General features: G+C 42.6%; 1 protein-coding gene across 1 annotated transcript in view; it reads left to right on the top strand.

Moving 5' to 3' along the window:
• The first annotated feature begins 2,919 nt into the window (after window positions 1-2,919).
• TBCA (tubulin folding cofactor A) overlaps window positions 2,920-22,985 on the top strand; it is a 56,600-nt gene continuing 36,534 nt past the window's right edge. The window contains exon 1 of the mRNA XM_052775420.1: window positions 2,920-3,091. Coding sequence (XP_052631380.1) covers window positions 3,039-3,091 — 53 coding nt within the window. The 5' untranslated portion in view covers window positions 2,920-3,038. The remainder of the gene's footprint in view (window positions 3,092-22,985) is intronic.

Here is a 22,985-nt window from a genome sequence, read left to right on the forward strand (position 1 = left end):
TCTCCATTCCTTTGGCAGCAGAGTGCAGGGCACAGTTTGCTTTCACATGGAGAGGTGTCCAATACACCTGGAATCGACTGCCCCAGGGGTGGAAGCACAGCCCTACCATTTGTCACGGACTAATCCAAACAGCACTGGAACAAGGCGATGCCCCTGAACATTTACAATACATAGATGACATCATCGTGTGGGGCAACAAGGCAGAAGAAGTGTTTGAGAAGGGAAAAAGAATAATTCAGATTCTTCTGAAAGCTGGTTTCGCCATAAAGAAAAGCAAGGTCAAGGGACCTGCACAGGAGATTCAGTTCTTGGGAATAAAATGGCAGGATGGACGCCGTCATGTCCCTATGGATGTGGTTAACAAGATAGCAACTATGTCTCCACCAGCTAACAAGAAAGAAACACAAGCTTTCCTAGGCCTTGTGGGGTTCTGGAGAATGCATATTCCAGGTTATAGTCAGCTTGTGAGCCCTCTCTATCGAGTAACGCGGAAAAAGAACTATTTTGAATGGGGCCCTGAGCAACAACAAGCCTTTGAGCATATCCGACAGGAAATAGCTCGTGCAGTAGCTCTTGGGCCTGTCTGGACAGGACCAGATGTACAAAATGTGCTCTACACTGCAGCTGGGGAGCATGGTCTCAACTGGAGCCTCTGGCAGAAAACACCAGGAGAAACCCGAGGTCGACCATTAGGGTTTTGGAGCCGGGGGTACCGAGGATCAGAAGCCCACTACACCCCGACTGAAAAAGAGATACTAGCAGCATATGAGGGGGTTCGAGCCGCTTCAGAAGTTGTTGGTACAGAAGCATATCTTCTCTTGGCACCACGATTGCCCGTGCTACACTGGATGTTCAAAGGAAACATCCCCTCTACACATCATGCAACCAGTGCTACATGGAGTAAGTGGATAGCATTGATCACGCAACGGGCTCGACTGGGGAAATCTAACCGCCCAGGAATTCTGGAAGAGATCATGGACTGGCCAGAAGGCAGAGATTTTGGAGCATCGCCTGAGGAGGTGGCTCGTGCCCAAGAGGCACCACCATATAATAAGTTATCAGAAGATGAAAGGTGTTATGCTTTGTTTACTGATGGATCCTGTCGTGTGGTAGGGAACCATCGGAAGCAGAAAGCTGCTGTGTGGAGTCCCACACGACAAGTTGCTGAGGCCACTGAAGGAGAAGGTGAGTCAAGTCAGTTTGCAGAAGTGAAAGCCATCCAACTAGCCCTAGACATTGCTGAACGAGAAAAGTGGCCAGTACTCTACCTCTATACTGACTCCTGGATGGTGGCTAATGCCCTGTGGGGGTGGCTACAGCAGTGGAAGAAGACCAATTGGCAACGCAGGGGTAAACCCATCTGGGCAGCAGCATTGTGGCAGGACATTGCTGCCCGTGTAGAACACATGACTTTAAAGGTACGTCATGTAGATGCTCACATGCCCAAAAGCTATGCCACTGAAGAACATCGAAATAATGAACAGGTAGACAAGGCTGCCAAAATAGAAGTAGCTCAGGTGGACCTGGACTGGGAGCATAAGGGTGAGCTATTTGTAGCTCGATGGGCCCATGAGACATTGGGACATCTAGGGAGAGATGCAACATATAGATGGGCTCGTGATCGAGGGGTGGACCTGACCATGGAGGCCATCACACAGGTCACTCATGAATGTGAAACATGTGCTGCAATCAAACGAGCCACCAGAGTAAATGGAAAGGGGAGAGAAAATATAACAAAAGGCTCATGGGTCAAGATAAGGACAGTTTAATAAAGTGAAAGCAAAGGTCACGCGCGAAAGCAAAGAAAAACAAAAGATTTTATTCTCTGCTTCCCATCAGCAGGCGATGTCTGGCCACTTCCTGGGAAGCAGGGCTTCAGTACGCATAGTGGTTGCTCCGGAAGATTAATGCCTCCCCTTCCATCTCCCTTTACTTAGCTTTTATATCTGAGCTGACGTCATATGGTATGGAATATCTGTTTGGTTAGTTTAGGTCAGCTGTCCTGGTTATGTCCCCTCCCAAGATCTTGCCCACCCCCAGCCTGCCATTGAGGGGGGGGCAAAAATGTTGGAGAGAGAGCCTTGATGCTGTGCCAGCACTGCTCAGCAGTAGCCAAAACACTGGTGTGTTATCAACACCTTTCTAGCTACTGATGCAGAGCACAGTGCTATGAGGGCTGCTCTGGGGAGAATTAACTCCATCTCAGCCAGACCCAATACATGGCTAATGACCTATAACTGGCATGTCATGAAAAGGAATATGACATCCTCCCTCGCAGCTGGTTTTTCTCAAGAGGTATTGGTCACTAACAGTGTCAAGAGACAGGGCAAGTGACTAACAGAGGACAAAAGGATGTGAAAAAGAAAAGGTCTATACAGACCTTCCTGAACTGTACTTCATCGAAGCTATATTTATCTTTCTTATTTATTCATTGAAGCTATATTTATCTTTCTTATTTATTCATTGAAGCTATTTTTTTTCTTATTGATTTAAATGCTCATTCAGGGGGAGTTCTTTCAAACACAGACCCAAAGGATTATTTTTCTAGAATTTGACCCCTTAAATGGTTAGTCTCAACTAAGTATAAGCATGAAGGAAAACAGCCCTTGAACCGTCAGTCAGTTATAATTCTAGGACTGAGCTGCCAGTGCTAATGTTGCTTTTTAATTTGTTTCTACCTCAGAATAACTCCTATTGCTGCATCTGAGGGTGGATTCAGACTTTTTTTTCGTGTGTGCTTATTAAGAAATGGTGAATTACACTTGGCCGCTCGAGGAGTGGTCGTAGCCCCACGCAGGCTACTGCGCGCCCGCGGAGCCCGCTCGCATCCGGTCCGGCCCGGCCCTTGCTGGTCGTTATGGGGACGCCTCCACCGGGCGAAGGAGGGAGGGACGCAGAGCTCCGCTCCCAGTGGTGCCGTCCAGGCTGGTGGCTTGGCGCACGCGCGGGATTGGGCTGTGCAGTCACGACGCTGCGTCGTATATTCCGTCCCTGCGCTACTAGGGCCCAGTCTGTGCTGCTTCTCCATCAGCTCCGTCATGGCTGATCCGCGCTTGAGGCAGATTAAGATCAAGACCGGCGTCGTGAGGCGGTGAGTGCGCGCGTGGGGGGGAAGCCGTTGGGAGAGGCTGAAGGTGGTCCCGCCGCTCTGGAGGGGGAGAGCGGGCTCGGGCCTGCTGCGAGCTCTGAGGGTACTCCCCGTCGCCCTGAGCGGGGAGGGGGCTCTGCCGCCGACGCGGCCCCCGGGAGCTCCGCCGGGCCGAGCGGAGGAGCTGCGAGCGGGGCTTCGTGCGCTGCCGGCCGTGCCTGCTGCGGGGTCTGGGAGTTGTTGTTGCGCTGGGGTGTTTTGCGGTGGGGTGGGGCTGCCAAGGTGTGCCGGAGGGTGGCTGTGGCACAAGTTCTGCCATGGCTGCTGGTTTCTTCCCCTTGTGCACCGTCGTCAGGAAAAGGCCTTTCTTTCCCGAGACCGCAGTTAAACGGGGGTTTTTGTCACGCTGCCTCGTCAGTGTACAGGGCAGTCTCGCCGTATACCTCGCAGAGGCAGGAAGTCTTACCTATTTTAACAAAACAAATGTTGAATGGGATATTTTTGAATCGATAGTTCACACTGCAAAACCGATGGTAAGCTCACACCTGAGTCTCGGTTTTGTCTAGTTTTAACACAGTCTTCGTTTTTAAGAAAAGTCGCAGTTTATCTGTCTGAATCCCTCTTATTATGACTGTAAGCACAAGGCTTTGACATTAAATATTTGGTCACAGTGGGGTTTATTAAGGCTGCACCCTACAAAGACTGCACTGGTTCAGGGAGAGACAGGAATTAGTATGTGTGCTGGACCAAGATGTTAAATAGTCCAGTTTCATACAATCAACTCTGTATTATGACTTTTTAAAATTCAGTTAGTAAAAGACTAACAGTAAAATGGGTATACTTTCTAATACCTGATTAGCTTTTAAGGATTGGACTTCAAGACTAGAGAAGTAAAATGGATACAGGTTTATCATTACGTTTATGCTAGATAAAGACACTTTGAGTTCTCAAAAAAAAAAAAAACCAAAACAAAACCTCAAAATGGGGAGCAGTTCTCAAGTACTGCAGCAAGCAAGAAATTGATTATATGATTGTAAGGTCCTGTTTCCTGTCACTGCAGGGTGTGCAAATCATGAACTTGTGTGTTATTTTTAAGCTAGAAAGTTTTAGTGTGGTCTGATTGAGCAGCTTGGTGACTGCTTCTTGCTCTGGGTCCCTTTCGTGACCTGTGTTATGGGTTTGTTGGACAGGAACATTGTAAATGTTCTCTTTGCATTTGTAAGTGGATGGTGGTTTGTGTCAGTTCTTGTAGACAAAGTATTCTGAGGTGTGGGAAAACTAGGTTTACTTAGGTTAACATTTTTTTTCAGTCTCTCTATTCTTTCTGTCAGCCAAAAGTATAATTTATTGGTGTCTAGATACTTTTGAGAAAACTCTTGCATCTATATATTGGGTTTGTGTGGCAAGGTTTTGGTAGCAGAGGAGGGGGCTACAGGGGTGGCTTCTATGAGAAGATGCCAGAAGCTTCCCTCATGTCCTACAGAGCCAGTGCCAGCTGGTTCCAAGATGGACCTCCTGCTGGCCAAGGCTGAGCCAATCAGTGACAGTGGTAGCGCCTCTGGGATAACATATTTAAGAAAGGGGAAAAAACTGCTGTGCAACAGTAGCTGGAGAGAGGAGTGAGAATATGTGAGAGAAAACCCTGCAGATACCAAGGTCAGTGAAGAAGGAGGGGGAGGAGGTGATCCAGGTGCCGGAGCAGAGATTCCCCTGCAGCCTGTGGTGAAGACCATGGTGAAGCAGGTTGTCCCCCTGCAGTCCATGGCAGTTAACGGTGGAGCAGATATCCACCTGCAGCCCATGGAGGACCCCCTGCCGGAGCAGGTAGATGTGCCCTGAAGGAGGCTGTGACCCTGTGGGAAGCCCATGCTGGAGCAGGCTCCTGGCAGGGCCTGTGACCCTGTGGACAGGAGCCCATGCTAGAGCAGTCTGTTCCTGAAGGACTGCACCCGTGGAAAGGACCCACACTGGAGCAGGGGAAGAGTGTGAGGAGGAAGGAGTGGCAGAGACAACATGTGATGAACTGACTGCAACTGCCATTCCCCATCCTCCTGTGCCATTGGGGGGGGGGGGGGAAGGTAGAGAAAGTTGGGAGTGAAGTTGTGCCTGGGAAGAAGGGAGTGGGGGGAATGTGTTTTAATATTTGGGTTTATTTCTCATTACCCTACTCTGACTTTTGGCAATAAATTGAGTTAATTTCCCCAAGTCGAGTCTGTTTTGCCCGTGATGGTAATTGGTGAGTGATCTCTCCCTGCTCTTATCTCGACCCATGACCCTTTGTTATATTTTCTTTCCCCTGTCCAGCTGAGGAGGGGGAGTGCTAGAGAGGCTTGGTGGGCATCTGGTGTCCAGCCAGGGTCAACCCACCACAATCTAATAAGACACAATTTTACTTTTGTAGAATTTGTAATTTGTGGATGTTTCTGTACTGGCTTATTGCTGCTGTTTGATAGTTTTACTGAGAGAACTGTGTGGTAATACTGAACAGCACTTCAGATGACCATTGCTGTCCTGGTTTCAGCTGGGATAGAGTTAATTGTCTTCCTAGTAGCTGGTACAGTGCTATGTTTTTGAATTAGGTATGAGAAGAATGTTGATAACACTGATGTTTCCAGTTGTTGCTGAGTAATGTTTATACTAAGTCAAGGATTTTTCAGCTTCTCATGCCCAGCCAGCAAGAAGGCTGGAGGGGCACAAGAAGTTGGGAGGGGACACAGCCAGGACAGCTGACCCAAATTGGCCAAAGGAATATTCCATACCATGTGACGTCATGCCCAGTACATAAACTGGGGGGAGTTGGTCTGGGAGAGGGATCGCTGCTCTGGAACTAACTGGGCATTGATTGGTGGGTGGTGAGCAATTGCATTGTGCATCACTTGGTTTGTATATTCCAATCCTTTTATTATTATTTTTGTAATTTTATTATTATCATTATTAGTTTCTTCCTTTCTGTTCTATTAAACTGTCTTTATCTCAACCCATGAGTTTTTTACTTTTTTTTTTTTTTCCCTCCCCCAATTCTCTCCTCCATTCCACTGGGTGGGGGGAGTGAGTGAGTGGCTGTGTGGTGCTTAGTTACCAGCTGAGGCTAAACCACGACAATTGCTTAATAATAAATCATCACAGAAGTTACCTGAACAAGCTTTTTCCTCATGTTTATAGACTGGGAAACAGAGAGGGAAAGTCTACATAAGGCAATGAACAACTGTGTGGAGATCCTGGTCAGAGCTGGTGCAGGCCTGCATGTTCACATGGTGAATGCTGTACCGTGTGGCTATGTCCCTCTGGACCTGGAAGTGGTTTAATGATGCTAGCACAGAGCTAGCTCAGTGTCTGTATACCACTGTCCTTAGTGCTTCTAGCTCTGAGATTAGCTTGCATGTTCTTTGTCTGAATTTCTCTGCTGCTCCAGTTTAAGTGAGTCTGAGAGCTGAGAATGAGAGATTAGAAGTTAGTAGTGTTGTTATCCTGTGTGAGCAATTTCTTTACTGCTTAGTGTGGCTCTTCTGTTTGTTCACTTGATTTATGGAAATCCATGGATGCTGGTTTTGATTTTGTTACTAGTTTGTTGCATCCAAGTTAGAGTAGATTGCTTAAATTCCCACTGGATATTAGTTCAGTTACAATGATACTAACACAGTTCAAATTATATACAGTCAAAATTAATAGACACAAAGCTTCTAATGTTTCTACTTTGTTTCTAATAGCACCCTTTCCCTGATGTTATACTTGCCTTTTTGCTGGCCCTCTGGGTCCTAAGGCCACTGGCTAAATTTGGTAGTGGGGAGGGGACAAATTCAAGCAAGTCATCAGCATCTCGAATTCTTTGCTGAGAGGAGTATGATGTTGATAGTTTTGTGCTTCTCTGAGTCTGCATGTAGAAATGCATATAAAAATCCACATCTTAGTTTTTCTTCATTGTTTTGTACTCCACACTTTATCTGAATTTACTGTATATGGTGTTTTGCATGTGTTGAATGGTTTTTCTTTGTTATCCTAAAACTGGTTTTACCTATCTCGGGGTTGCATTTCTTTGATGACCAGTACTTGACTATTGGTGAGTTGTTTATAGCATTGGGGCATTTCAGCATCTTCCTGTGCCTGTGTTTTCAAGGGCTATGCTGTTACCCCATGCTCCTACTCTCATCAGTTTTGATCATTTCTGCTGCATTTTTATTCTAAATCAGAGATAGCTCATTCTTGTTAGTAACAAAAAATCAATACAGCAGTGTTATACCACGCAATTGTACAAAGCTGAGCAAAAACTAAAACCAAGTAGGTGATTGTTACCTAGGCATAATAGTGGTTACAGTTAAACAAGTAAAAGAAAGCTCTAGGCTGGCCAAGACAGGTCTAGGCAAAGTCTAACTATTCCTGAGAAATATTTTGTGAGCCTAATACAAATCCTGTTGCCTTTTAAAAACAATGCTTAATAAATTACATTGTTTCAGGGGCACCGTATAGGTGGGCATTCCTCTGGGGTGAAACAATTGCCAGTTGTGACAGGAGAAGACTTGGTGTTGGTCCATGGTGGCTTAAGCTAATCTAAATCTGAGCTGCTGTGTTACAGCTTCCTGCCCAGCACAAGGACTTAGGTGGCCACATATCTGTATATTTCAGGGAGCTGATCCACTGAAAAATAACCCAGACGTAAAAAGAAAAAGTTACTTTGAAGGATGAGGCCTGCCTGGATCAGCTTGCCATGCTGCTGTATACATTTCAGAGCTAGTATAAAGAAAGTGATGAAAACATCTGGGGAAATTATACAAGTGGAGTCAGCAGGATTCAGATTTGCTTTTGAAGAATGGCTGTGTGAATAAGCAAGTAAACAGCTTGTGTGATAACAATATGCACGTGTGCAGTCACTCTGCAGCAGCTGGCATACTGTAAGTGAAGGTAACTTTAAAAAAGTAAGTTATCTTACACTCCTTGTGGGGGAGATGATACAGCAGCAGCTCCCACTTCTGTGACAGTTGCATGCAGATGCAAGAAGAGGCATAGCTCTGTCCCACTCCCCCCTTCCTTCTCTAACTAGAAGCCTAGTTCTGTACTACAGTGGGTGTGCATGTGACGAGTCAACTTAGGAACATTAATATTGTCCTCTCATTTGGGACTAGAGCAACTATATAGGTATTTATTCCTAGTGTGTGAGAGGACTCATGTAGAGGCTTATTAAACATGCTATAAAGTGACTGACTGTCGTGGTTTAACCCCAGCCAGCAACTAAACACCACGCAGCCGCTCACTCACTCCCCCCCACCCAGTGGGATGGGGGAGAAAATCAGGAAAAGAAGCAAAACCCGTGGGTTGAGATAAGAACGGTTTAATAGAACAGAAAAGAAGAAACTAATAATGATAATGATAACACTCATAAAATGACAACAGCAATAATGAAAGGATTGGAATGTACAAATGATGCGCAGTGCAATTGCTCACCACCCGCCGACCGACACCCCGCCAGTCCCCGAGCCGCGCATCCCTGCCCCCACTTCCCCATTCCTATACTAGATGGGACGTCACATGGTATGGAATACCCCGTTGGCCAGTTTGGGTCAGGTGCCCTGGCTGTGTCCTGTGCCAACTTCTTGTGCCCCTCCAGCTTTCTCACTGGCTGGGCATGAGAAGCTGAAAAATCCTTGACATTAGTCTAAACACTACTGAGCAACAACTGAAAACATCAGTGTTATCAACATTCTTCACATACTGAACTCAAAACACAGCACTGTACCAGCTACTAGGAAGACAGTTAACTCTATCCCAGCTGAAACCAGGACACTGACTTAACACTTCAATTAATTTTCCTTAGTTTTTTGTGAATTTGCTATTTAGAAAAGTGCATTGAATTTAGCCTGTAATACTGATTTTCAAGCACGTTCAATGCTTAGGCTATGAGTATATAAAATAAGGGTCAAGAACCATTAGGATGTATTGAACTTTTTTGACACTTCATTTGTCTTTTTTTTAATTATCTGCTGTAGTCCGTTCTTTTCTCTCATCAGTTACCGAACTCGTCACTTTTTTCAAACTAAGAAAAAAGCAGCTGTTTAATGTGGGATTATTTATTTATTTATTAGCTGTATATCATATATTCTTTGTGTACCCCTCTTGAGAGACAATATTCAGGCTGTGGATACTTTACTTACTTTCATGCTGCTTACATGGGGATGTATCAATGAAAGAAATTTGAACTAGGAATGGGGAGAACCTTTTGCTTTTTCTGACAAATCAGATAGCCAGTGTTACAGAGGCATGCACAATCAAATCCAACAGGTGTTAAAACTCACATTTATTCTTCAGTAAAAAGTTAGTTAGAACTCTGATAACATTTGTAAACCACAGGTTCAATGAAGTAAGGGGAATTAGTACTACACAGCCAACTTAAGAATTCTTAAGATTTAAAATGATGACTCAAAATGCGCATATCACTCGCCTAAAAGATGAGGGCTCTCAACCTCAAGGAGTTACCTAGGGCAGTGTCCCGACCCAAGGGGAGAGTCCCCGACTGCAGACCCGCTGCTCCAAGGAGGGCTGATTCAAAAATGTCCTCTGGTGGGACCCCGTTTATAGCCTTGTTGAATCTGATCTGTGGTCATTTTAATCCCTATTGGCCAAAAGGTCACTTCAGTGTACCTGGCGCATCTTGATTGGTCAGTTCAACTTTCAACCTGTGGCCTCTAGGGTTTGGGTTTTTTTTCCTCTCCTCCCTGCCCGGAGGAGTTTTGTTTCCTGTCAGGGGTGGGGAGGGGGGGTGTACCTGCCACAGCCAGGCTCTTGGTGATTGCATACTTTGATTAGCCAGTCTTTCAAAAAAGTAGATTTGATGAGCATGAATAATAATGTTTGCTGTACTTGTAGCTTATGTCCTAACAAGCAATGCTTCTGTTTAATCACTTCAAAGTGAGGATCAGGGAAACGTTGGTGCATTACTTGAGGAGGTCAATCACCTCACAAATAGGGATGTAGACAAAACAGAGACGTTTAATGCCGCCTTCGCCTCTGTCTTTAACACCAATGATGGGCCCTGGAGCCCTGTGTTTGGAAGACCATAACTAGGGGGATGATAAATTCCCAGCTGACCCTGAACTCGTTTGAGACTTGTTGCTCCAGCTGGATGCGCATAAATCTATGGGGCCTGATGGGGTTCATCCCAGGGTACTGAAAGAGCTGGCTGATGTCATTGCGGGACCTCTCTCCATTATTTTTCAATGGTCTCGGGAATCTGCAGAGGTCCCAGTTGACTGGAAGCTGGCAAATGTTGTCCCAATTTTCAAGAAGGGTAAGAAGGAAGACCCTGGTAATTACAGGCCTGTCAGTCTCACTTCAGTGCCTGGTAAAATTATGGAGAAGGTTTTTCTGGGAGTTATTGAAAAACACTTGAGAGACAATGCAGTCGGTTGTAGCCAGCATGGTTTCACGAGGGGAAAGTCCTGCTTAACTAACTTAATGTCCTTTTATGACAAGGTCACCCATCTAGTTGACCAAGGGAAGCCAGTAGATGTGGGGTTTTTTTGATTTTAGCAAAGTTTTTGATACTGTCTCTCACAGTATCCTTCTGGACAAAATGTCCAGCATACAGCTAGACAAGTCCATAATACATTGGGTGAGCAATTGGCTGACAGGTTGGGCTCAAAGGGTTATAGTAAATGGGGTTACATCAGGCTGGCAGCCAGTCACCAGTGGGGTTCCCCAGGGCTCAATTTTAGTACCAGTGCTCTTTAATGTTTTTATAAATGATCTGGACGCAGGAATCAAATGTGCATTAAATTAGTTTGCCAGTGATGCTAAATTAGGAGGAGCTGTGGACTCCCTCAAGGGTAGAGAGGCCTTACAGGGAGATCTGGATAGACTAGAGAGCTGGGCAATCACCAACCATATGAAATTTAACAAGAGCAAGTGCTGGATTCTGCACCTGGGACGGGGTAATCCTGGTTATACGTACAAATTGGGGGACGAGAGGCTGGAGAACAGCCCTGCGGAAAGACATCTGGGGGTTTGGGTTGATGGCAAGTTGAACATGAGTCACCAGTGTGCCCTGGCAGCCACAAGGGCCAACTGGGTCCTGGGGTGCATCAAGCACAGCATAGCTAGCCAGTCGAGGGAGTTGATTTGTCCCCCTCTACACCGCATTGGTGCAACCCCACCTCGAGTACTGTGTGCAGTTTTGGGCCCCTCAATATAAGAAGGACATCAAACTATTAGAGTGTGTCCAGAGGAGGGTGACCAAGATGGTGAAAGGTCTCAAGGGCAAGGCTTATGAGGAGCGGCTGAGGTCACTTGGCTTGTTCAGCTTGGAGAAGAGAAGGCTGAGGGGTGACCTCATCCCAGTCTACAACTTCCTCAAGGGGGGCAGCAGAGGGGGAGGTGCTGATCTCCTCTCTCTGGTGACCGGGGATAGGACACATGGAAATGGAATGAAGCTGCGTCAGGAGAAGTTCAGATTGGACATTAGGAAAAGGTTCTTCACTGAGAGGGTGGTTGGCCACTGGAACAGGCTCCCCAGGGAAGTGGTCACGGCATCAAGCCTGTCAAGAGTTCAAGGAGCATCTGGACGATGCTCTTAGCCATATGGTTTAGTTTTAGGTAGTCTTATGAGGAGCAGGGAGTTGGACTCTGATCCTTATTGGGTCCCTTCCAACTTGAGATATTCTATGATTCTGTGATTCAAAATGGTCTTACTCTTAGTAAATCCAAACTCAGACAACCTGCTGGATAGCGAGGGAATTGATTGGGGGGGGGAAACAAACCCACTTTTAAAAATATCTTGTACTCATTTCAGATTGGCAATGGTTTTGAAAACTACTGTGAACAAAGTCAGTTGGGGCATGTGAAAATAGCACTGACATTTGTCCATAGTTTCCATCTGATTAAATGGAAGTGACAGCAATAGATTAGAATGAGACTAAGACAATTCACATTGCAGTTGTGTTAGTTTAACTTAAACAAGAGTGTTAAAAGATTGTTAAAATGTGGCTGACGTACCATAATTACAAATCTACAAGGCTTGATTATAGAATTTTGCATTATGAACCTATGGGGAAAGTGTATTGATTTTTGTGAAGCAGCCCTTTTTTAAAACCACCTTTCTAAAACTATGGAATCTTCATAAGATGTTCTTTTGCCTGTAGCACTGGTATTGATACTGGCTTTTCTCTTTGTAAAATATTCTCACATTGCCAAGCAACTTACACTATGATTTTTTTTTTTATTATTATTATTTTTTTCCCCTAAGCACAGAAAGTTCTGCAAGTTACACAAAACTGTTGGTTTCTTTTAAAATATAAATGTAAACAATTATTTTAAATGTAATTATTTTACTGGTGAGTTCAGGATGCTTCATACTTTACTTGCACAAAATGTATTGCAGAGAATGCAGATAGACCTTTTCCTGTATGGTGACTATTGCTTATTCAAGCACAAAACTAGTTAATTTTCTTGGTTACTCCAAGAAACTTGCTATTTCTGGTGTAAATCACAAACTTTCTCAATCTTCTCTCCACCATATGAATTATGGTCACTTTCTTGCTTGTTTCTGATTAGCCATGGACACCAGCCCTGATTCTTACCATCAATATATTGAGAAGAAACTTGTGTCTCCTTTCTTTATTCTCATTATAATTAGAAGATTGTATGCAATAATTGCTTGTTAGCTCAATTAATGGGAAGGGCTGGGATATCCTATATTATATGAGTATTGAGGAACGATCTGCAGAGCTGCTCAGCTATACTGGGTCAGCATGATAAATTTATTTAATGTTTACACTGCATATCCAAGAGCACAGGGATTCAGGTGGGGTGAATATATTGCATGCACTGTCAGATACAAGCTGACTCTGTATCCAAATTAAATAACCCTGTCTCAGAGTGCAGGAGCATTGTGCAGCTGTTGTCTAGGGTTGTCACCAGCTCAGTCCTGGAGTCTTAACAGCCCAGCCTGTAAACTTGGGTTCAGTGCTGGCCAAATGTGGTAGTTGTGGTCCAGAGCTACTTAGATACATCTTAAGTACCTTCTGTAGAGTTCCTGGCATGAGGATTGGATACAGAAAGTCCTGAGTTGGCCCTGTGGTTGAAGGCTGCTTCAGTCTTGTAGACTTACTTAGTCTCTGTCCCACATAAAAACTGCTTTATGTGAACTGGTTGAGAAAAGAGCGCCCCTCCATTTACACAGTGCTGTCTGTGGCATACAGTTACCAACCCAGATACTTAGTTTAAGGGTAATTGCAAGTTGACTCTAGTCTTCAGAAACAAAACTACTTGTTCGAAGGGGTTCCTACTTCCCTGTGTTTTTTCAATGCATTCTTTCTTTTAAACTTCAGGAATACCAAACAGTACCTACACAGATTTTTATTTTATTAATAAAAAAAAAAAAAAGCTGTGAGAAGAGCACAGTGGTTGCTGTGAAAATTGCATAGTGGTTTTTGTTGTTGCTTTTAAAATGTTTTTGATTTCACTTGTTTTACCTTTTGAGCAGACCTAAACACTGGTTCCTTTTATAGAGGCATCTCGCATTTAAATTACTAATGGTCAGACCTCAAAGACTGCCTCCTTCGCATTCCGTCCTCCATCCCATTACCTCTTTTAAAAAAAAAATAAAAGCCTCTAGTGAAATGCATGATTCTGGCATCTCATTGGTTTTGTGTTTACAACTATCTTCTGCCCCCTGAGGCAAAACCATCTTGTGCATTGACCATAGTAATCTATTGAGGTCATCGTCTTAATTGGCAGAACTATATCACATATCAACCAGGTTTATCACCATAGGTGTCAGTAGGAATGCTATGTTAAGGAGGAAGGAAATTTTTTTTTTTTTTATAATTTGGGCAAGTACACATGCAAAAGTGTGGGAGCATAATAATGGACTCAACAACAGATCAATATGATCATAGTTGAAGACCCTTTACTAGAGCATCAGACATCATTTTATACATTGGTTACATCCGTACATGCGTTTAGCTATTTTACTATTGGTTACACACATTATTCACACGTTGTCCACGCGCCTAGTTACACTTAATGATTGGTTATATCAACACTGTACACGCGCATAAACATAAGACATAATTGGTTATACTAACTAAAACATGCGAAACTTGTCTCAGTCTAATTGGTCAAGATAAACTGCCGAATTGAGGTTCTTTGTGCCAAGTTCCCTTTATCGTGGAATGCGCACCTGTGTTCTTCTAATTGGCATCTTTCTTTTTTTGTCGTCTTGTTTATTCTGTTCAAGGCCTTCTAAAGGCATCTGGAACGCTCTTGTGACCGTTAGCTAAATATGTGTCCACACAAAAGTGGCGTTGCAAACTTACGTTCTTTCAGCAGTCTTTCAAAAGTTTGGAAATACTGTAGTTACAGTTGCTTGGTAACCCTAGTTTGGTGCCATTACACATATGTATAGTACTGTTGTCTTGTTTTTGATTGTACATACTTTTTTCATGGCATCCTTACCCATGGCATGGGGCCACATATTCAAATATGTGGATAAAACAGTTGCAAATAATAATTTTGCATGAATTAGAATGTGGCTCTATGGGGAAAAACTAAATTATTATATTAAACTTATGGTAGTGCTTTGTATACAGAAGATACTGTGCTAACAACCCTAATCCATCCTGGCTTGACTTTAAGTATTATTAAATTATATGCATCATGTAGGTGGAAATCTCATTCAGGATCAGGAGGCCCATCATATTTTCTTTAAACTGTATTCAGTCTCTTTCCTGATGCATTGTGAATTGCCTACACACATAATATGACTTTAGTTCTATCTAATTTTGATCATTTTGACACTGTCTCTCACGGCATACTCCTTGAGAAGCTGGCGGCTCATGGCTTAGACAAGTGTACTCTTTGCTGGGTAAAAAACTGGCTGGCTGGATGAGCCCAGAGAGTTGTGGTGAATGGAGTTAAATCCAGTTGGTGGCTGGTCACAAGTGGTGTCCCCCAGGGCTCAGTATTGGGGCCAGTTCTCTTTAATATCTTTATCAATGATCTGGACGAGGGGATCGAGTGCATCCTCAGTAAGTTTGCGGATGACACCAAGTTGGGAGGGAGTGTTGATCTGCTCAAGGGTAGGAAGGCTCTAGAGAGGGATCTGGACAGGCTGGATCAATGGGCCGAGGCCAATTGTATGAGGTTCAACAAGGCCAAGTGCCGGGTCCTGCACTTGGGTCACAACAACCCCATGTAGCGCTACAGGCTTGGGGAAGAGTGGCTGGAAAGCTGCCTGGCAGAGAAAGACCTGGGGGTGCTGGTTGACAGCTGGCTGAATATGAGCCAGCAGTGTGCCCAGGTAGCCAAGGCGGCCAACAGCATCCTGGCTTGTATCAGAAATAGTGTGGCCAGCAGGAGCAGGGAAGTGATTGTTCCCCTGTACTTGGCACTGGTGAGGCTGCACCTTGAGTACTGTGTTCAGTTTTGGGCCCCTCACTACAGGAAAGACATTGAGTTGCTGGAACGTGTCCAGAGAAGGCAACCAAGTTGGTGAAGGGCCTTGAGCACAAGTCTTATGAGGAGCAGCTGAGGGAACTGGGGTTGTTTAGTCTGGAGAAAAGGAGGCTGAGGGGAGACCTTATCGCTCTCTACAACTACCTGAATGGAGGTTGTAGTGAGGTGGGTACTGGTCTCTTCTCCCAAGTAACTAGTGATAGGATGAGAGGAAATGGCCTCAAGTTGCACCAGGGGAGGCTTGGATTGGATATTAGGAAAAATTTCTTTACTGAAAGGGTTGTCAGACATTGGAATAGGCTGCCCAGGGAAGTGGTTGAGTCACCATCCCTGGAGGTATTCAAAAAGCACGTAGACAAGGCACTTCAGGACATGGTTTAGTGGGCATGGTTGATGGTTGGGCTTGATGATCTTAAAGGTCTTTTCCAACCTAAACGATTCTATGATTACTTTAACACTTCTGATTGGTTATCCCCAGATTTTGGGGGGGAGAAGTAGATTCTATGCCTTTTCTCTAAAACAAAGGTCTTGACTGAAGATGATGACTGTGTGGGGTTGTAAAAGGGAAAATGAAGTGGTGATCTGTGGTAACCCCAATTGTTGCCACAACAGAGGCCCCATTTCTTGTTTTTCCTTCTCTAGAAGCAAAGTTCTTGGGTTCCTTAGCATTTATAATTTTCATCTTCTGTCCTGTTCCATTCTGTACCATTCTCTCCCAGAATTTTTGTCACTCCAGAGCCTCTTCAGGATGGGCTGATAAACTTTTTACTTTTCTCTAACTCTTGTCTTCAGTCCATCAGAGATGCTCTTTCAGTTTTCTTGGTTCAGTACCCCATCTCTTTGTCCTCAGCCATCCAAGTTGCTTCTTTTAGTGCCTCAGCAAATACTTCATCCCCAGCTAGCATCTTTCTGCTTTCTGAGTAGTCCATAACTTAAGAGCTTTCACTTTGGTTGTGTCTGTTGGATTCTTCCATTCCTCATTCCCTCTGCCACTCTCCATGTTCCCACTGGCTGCTGGCATTCAATGATGCCCTAACCAAGCAGACTTTCTTAGCAGGGCAAAAGGGGAACTGAACTTCAGCTGTTGCTATGGCAAGGATTTAAAAAAATCTGCAGGAATATATTGCAAGAGCAGGAAAATGAGATGCAAGGACAGAATGTGAAGCCCTGGAGATTCAGAGAAATCTCAAAATGGTATAATTTGCCTTTTTTTTACTAATAAAAGAGATGCTGTAAAAATGTTAAAACCAAGTAATTTTAACATTAAAATAATTTTCTAACTAAAAAAAAACCAAACACCAAACCCCAAAGAACCCAAACAACTGTAACTGATATTCATAGTCTTCACAGTAGTAGTCCCTGATAAATGCCAAGCCTGCAAATTTAACCTGAAAATGTCACGGTAACTCAGTTCTGTAAGCTGTAGATGCGGGGAGGGGTATGTGTGGTAAAAATAATGCATATACTTGTGTGTGGTTACATCTTGACTCGTTTAGAGAAAGTTTATCTTTTATGCTGATTTTGTCACTATCAAGAAAATGAATGCATAAACTTGAGATCCTGTCCAAATCGGAAAGTAGTCAGTTACTCATGGCTAAGGAAATATGGCAGTTATCACTAACTCTGTCAAGTATTGTATTTCTTTCCTCCTTCCTTCCTTCCTTGACTTTTCCTCTTAGGCCCCGGTCTGTAATGTGTGTGTGCTTATGTAACCTCAGTGAAACCAAGAATGTGCGTAAGTAATTTGAAGATTTGGGACGTGCTAGTTTAAGCTCTGCAGGTAGCGATTTCCACAGCACCAATGTTACTGCAGTTTTTGAATTATTGTGATATAATTGTGCATAATATTAATACATGGAATTTATTATACTTGTGGTGGGTTGACCCTGGCTGGATGCCAGGTGCCCACCAAAGCTGCTCTATCACTCCCCCTCCTCAACTGGACAGGGGAGAGAAAATATAATGTCCCCAGATGTCACATGGTATGGAATACCCTGTTGGCCAGTTTGGGTCAGCTGTCCTGGCTGTGTCCCCTCCCAACTTCTTGTGCCCCTCCAGCCTTCTTGCTGGCTGGGTATGAGAAGCTGAGAAATCCTTGACTTAGTCTAAACATTACTTGGCAACAACTGAAAACATCAGTGTGTTATCAACATTCTTTTCATACTGAACCCAAAACATAGCACTATACCAGCTACTAGGAAGAAAATTAACTCTATCCCAGCTGAAACCAGGACAGTTTGTATTGGTGTTAATCTGTACCCTGCAGTACCCTGGAAAAAATAATAACTATCAGGACAAATACATTGTAAATCTTTGTTTAAAACAGACTGTAGTGGGAAAAAACCCCTACTTTTTCTTTATAAAGCTTCCAAAGAATAACAGTGTGTCCTAGTTTCAGCTGGGATAGAGTTAATTGTCTTCCTAGTAGCTGGTATAGTGCTATGTTTTTGAGCTAGGTATGAGAAGAATGTTGATAACACTGACGTTTTCAGTTGTTGCTAAGTAATGTTTAGACTAAAGTCAAGTCAGTTTTAATTCATTACACTTAAGGCAGTAGTTAAAATGTACATAAATAGCAGGCTGTACCCTATTCTATGTGCTCAAAACAATTTATTTTTCATAATCTTTGTTCTCAATTTAAAGTAAGCTACAGTCAGCTTCAGAAGGTTTCAGGTAGACATAAGAGCAGCCTCTTATGTTTCCTATGCTTATTCTGAAATCAGGTTAAGGTAAAGTTACCTTACAGATTCAATACAATGGAAAAAATAATTATCACTGTTTTCCTGTAAGACTTTTTTCATTTCATTAATGCTTACATTATAGATATCTGTATTTTTGTTTTAATAAAAGAAAAAAAATCATTGATTGGGGAAATTTTAATATTTGCTGCTAATACCTTAATGCTTTCCTTTCTAAGATGGAAATAAAGTTAACTAAGGAACTTATAATCTCTTTTCCATAATTTAAAAAAAAAAAACAAAAACACCAAACCCCTAAAGACTTAAGGAAGTTAAAAATAGAACTTTTCATCCCTCCCTGCCCTAAAGTGGGACTGAAGTAGAGAGCTTTTTTTTAGAGGTGGAGTCATTGAGGCTTTGGAGTTCTGGGGGAGGAAGAGATGAAGCAGCTTGTGTGGAATGGTCCTGTACTTCTAGCTGGTTGGGCATGTCTTGCTGCAGATTCCCCAAAGAAATGACTTTAGGTAACAGGAATGTTTGACTTGCATTCCGTATGCATAAAGAGAACATGTAGAGAATAAAAAGAACAAATCTGTGTTGGACTTTGAATGTTTGGAACTTTTGTAGACTTCTTGAGCAAAACTGGACTGAGAAGGTTCCTCTAGCCACTTCTCAAAGACTTTTCAGCATCTTGTCGGTGGTTTAAGAAAGTACTGATTGCTTTCAGAACAGTTCAATCATACAGGTGCTTTTTATGTTATAAAACTATGGGCAGTGGTTTGAAAATGTAATTTAGAGGAAGACTCTTGGCCTATTTAGGAACTGGTGGATATTAGGTATACAGTAAAAATGAAGCTCTTGTTTTTTTGAGGCTGTGACATCTTGGTTTGATCATAAGAATATATTTAAGCCTAAATAATATTTTCATAAGTTTTGGCACAGGAAAGTACCCATCATCTTAGATGTTTAAGATGTTCCTGTGGATGTCCATGAAATCTGGCAGCTGTTAACACTATGTCAGGAAGGAGGGAGAGCCTTAGGCAACATAGTGGCCAAACTCCTTGGAGAGAATGGGAAGTGTGCTTGCCTGGCAAATATAATTTCTAAAGAATGACACCAGTGTAAACTATCGACACATGAAAACCATAAAGCACTTGAACTGGCTCAGAGGATCTCTGAGAAATTAGATTAATAGATCTAGTGCTGTTTAATTAATTGACACATGTGGGGTCAAAATAAATTCCTAAAGCAGTCTTTTTGGGAATTTGAGAAATCCCTAATGCCCCTTTCAATACAGAGTTCAATATAGAATGGACCCAAGTTAGACATTTCTCTTGCTGGTGTATATACACTTTTGAAAATGGAAAAATTCAGTAAAACATTTTCTTCTTTTTTATTGAAAACTGAAAGCTGTGTTTGTGATGAAAGTAGCGGAAGCCTTTGGAGTGGCTTGTTTGCTGCCTTGCCTGCTGCCTGCTCAGGTGACTTAGGTCAGAATGAGTAAAACTTTTTTTTTTTTTTTTTTTAAGTGAAGATCATGTGAGCATAGCAAAGTAGATGTTAACCTCTAGCAAGAATATACAGTATAAAAAAAAAAAACCTCTTAACTCACATTGCAAGTATGTGATTTTTATTTTTTTTTATAAGATAAATTCCTAAAGGAGATTCTCTTTGACTACTAATGCTTCACCCAGAATACCTGTGTGTACAAGAGGAAATAGTCTGGAATAGTTAAGTTTAAAACATCATGCTTGTGCTTTAAGAAATTCCAAATTCTTGACTTGCTGTCTTTTGAACATCAGCATTCTGCACAATGCATGCCCTGGTCTGAGGGTGAGCAGAAAGGGAGGAAATGGGAACCTAATTTCTTTAGCCTCAAGGTAAGATGTGAAAGAGGAATGTGCAAAATAAATACTAATTTTATGTAAAATACATACATTAGTAACAATTACGAACTTTTTGTGTTGTCTGTTGTACAAACCCAGATATTTATCACTAGTTTAGAATACTTTTACCAAGTTTGAATAATGGCTTGCTTATGCCTGAAAAAAATAGTTTTCATGCACATAATAAAGAAATCTGTCTTATTCAGTGATAGTATATTCTTCTAGTGAAATAGAATTCAATGAACAGTGGCCTCTATTCCAGACCATTTATAATTCTGCAACAGTGTTGGGTGCACGCTTACCGAAGTGTGACCTCAGGCAAGACCTGCAGTCACAGTGCAAAGTAAAATGAAGCATTGCCACTGCTTCCTTTCTTCTCTTTGAAAGCTAAAAATACTGTGCATGGCTTTTCTACAGTTTTGCACGCTTGAGTTAGCTCCTTACACAGTGGATACTCTTAATAAAATGACAACAGCAATTTAGTTTTGTCATTTGAACTGGCACTGTCTACATGGCTCAAAAATACGGTATTAGAGTAGTTGAATGCGCGTTGAGTCTAATTCTTTTTTCCATTTTCCAGAGAGCTGCTTTTCCATTAACTTTGGGAAAACATACTGGCAGATTCATTTAAAATAAGCTCAGCTCCACCCTTCATATAAGTGACTTAGCCTGTGCAATAAGAAATTAAGATCAAGGGATGTTTTTTCATTAGCCTGTGGCTTTGTTGTTTGCATTACGAAACACAACCGTATCTGCAATATAACTAACTCATCTCAAGGAGCTTTAAGACACTTACTGTAGCATATGCTAACTATTACAAGATGCCTTGATGGAAAGATATTAAAATTGCTGGTAACTGACATAAAATATGACAAAGTGTTTTAGGCTTTCTGAGCAAAGCAACATACATTACGGAGGAGCGGCCCCCTGATTAATGAAGGTTTGCTGAGGCATACGCAGCTGATGTTATGAAAAATTAATTCTTTGTTGTGCTGACAGCCCAGCAACTGCAGTCGGAAAAGATTATTAGTGAGAATCATTATCAGTAGCGATATTTTCAAACTCTATTATAGCAATCAGGCTAGAATTTATTCAATAGATTTACTTTACTTGGTGGTAATTGATAAATAATCAAAACTTATCAATATGCTTGCATACATTTCACTAACAATCAAGCAAAAGTGGTCCATTTACCACCTGACTTGGTCCAAATTAGGATTAAATTGATGATCAATTAATCTTAGAAGGGGCAGTGTTGTATTTTGTGAAGGAGCAGCAGCAAAAGTGGCAAATAAATGGAGTAAAGTCAGGAGATTAGAATGAGCAGAAATAAGCTCAACTGCTACATTTTGCAGCTAATGAACATGCAGCTGGATTGCAAACGACTGGATTTATAGTGTTGGTATAAAAATAAAACTGGCTGTAGTTTAGAGCTGTTGCAGGCATGGAGACAGAAATTGGAGCATATATGACATCACCCTTCTACAAATAGAAAAGGCAGAGCAGAGTCTCAGATAATACCTCTGACTGTATGTCATTGACAAAACAGTTTATAGGATAAAAATGTTTTTGGGTCAGAGGTTTGGGGACATGGTGAAAGAGCAAAACAAATGTTTATTTTGGTACTTCCATCCATTACTCTGGCAAGGCTTTATATTTTTGTACAAACAAACTTTGTACACAGCAAATGAGTATGGAAAAATTCTTGGTTTATACAGTGCCTCTGACACAGCATAAAAATCTCCACCAAGAATTCAAGAAATGTACACATACAATGTCAGGCTTCTGAAATATTTCAAGTTGAAAAGCTAACGATAACCTTGTTTTCAACTACATGAAGTCTTATTTCAGTTTTCATAGGATAATTTAGGTTGGAAAAGACCCTTAAGATCATCGAGTCCAACCATTAACCTAACACTACCCAGTCCACCACTCAACCATGTCCCTAAGTGCCACATCTACATGTCTTTTAAATCCCTCCAGGGATGGTGATTCAACCACTTCCCTGGGCAGCCTGTTCCAATGCTTGATAACCCTTTTGGTAAAGAATTTTTTCCTAATATCCAATCTAAACCTCCCCTGGCACAACTTGAGGCTGTTTCCTCTTGTCCTATCGCTTGGTACTTGGGAGAAGAGACTGACACCCACCTCACTACAACCTCCTTTCAGGTAGTTGTAGAGAGTGATAAGGTCCCCCCTGAGCCTCCTTTTCTCCAGACTAAATGACCCTGTTGTCCTAAAAGTGGATTTGTTACCCGGTGTGCAATAGACCAATCTCTCACACTCAGGAGAGAGATTGCTTTATTCTGCGCAGGGTGCTTGGTGGACTTTCCACAAATCAAGCACACCAGATTCATCAGGTGCATCCCTTTTATACACTAACAATTGCATCTAATTAAACTACTCCTACCTAATACATATTGAAACTATCTAATGCATATGCATAGATTACATAACCATGACACATCAGATGCCTTCTCCACATGCGTGGGGGTCTCAGGTGGTCTTCAGTGGTCATTTGAGGAGGTGTCTCCTCCTCACTTCGACTGCTAAGTCGCTCTGTATTGGGTCAGTGGTTCATTTTCCTGCCAAGAGGGATGCACCATCAATCAGGAAGAATAGAAAGGATCAGAATTGGTGTTCCAGGTGAGGCACCATTAAACAGGAAGAATAGAAAAGATCAGAATGATCTTGGCTAACTAACTTAATTTAAAACAGGACTTTCTAATCTACCACAGGATTTTCTGTATCTGACATCAACCCCAGTTCCCTCAGCCGCTCCTTATAGGACTTGTTCTCTAGACCCTTTATCACCTTTGTTGCCCTTCTTTGGACATGCTCCAGCACCTCAATGTCTTTCTTGTAGTGAGGGGCCCAAAACTGAACACAGTA

The sequence above is a fragment of the Harpia harpyja genome, chromosome W (genome assembly GCF_026419915.1).
Source record: "Harpia harpyja isolate bHarHar1 chromosome W, bHarHar1 primary haplotype, whole genome shotgun sequence".
Lineage (NCBI taxonomy): Eukaryota > Metazoa > Chordata > Aves > Accipitriformes > Accipitridae > Harpia > Harpia harpyja.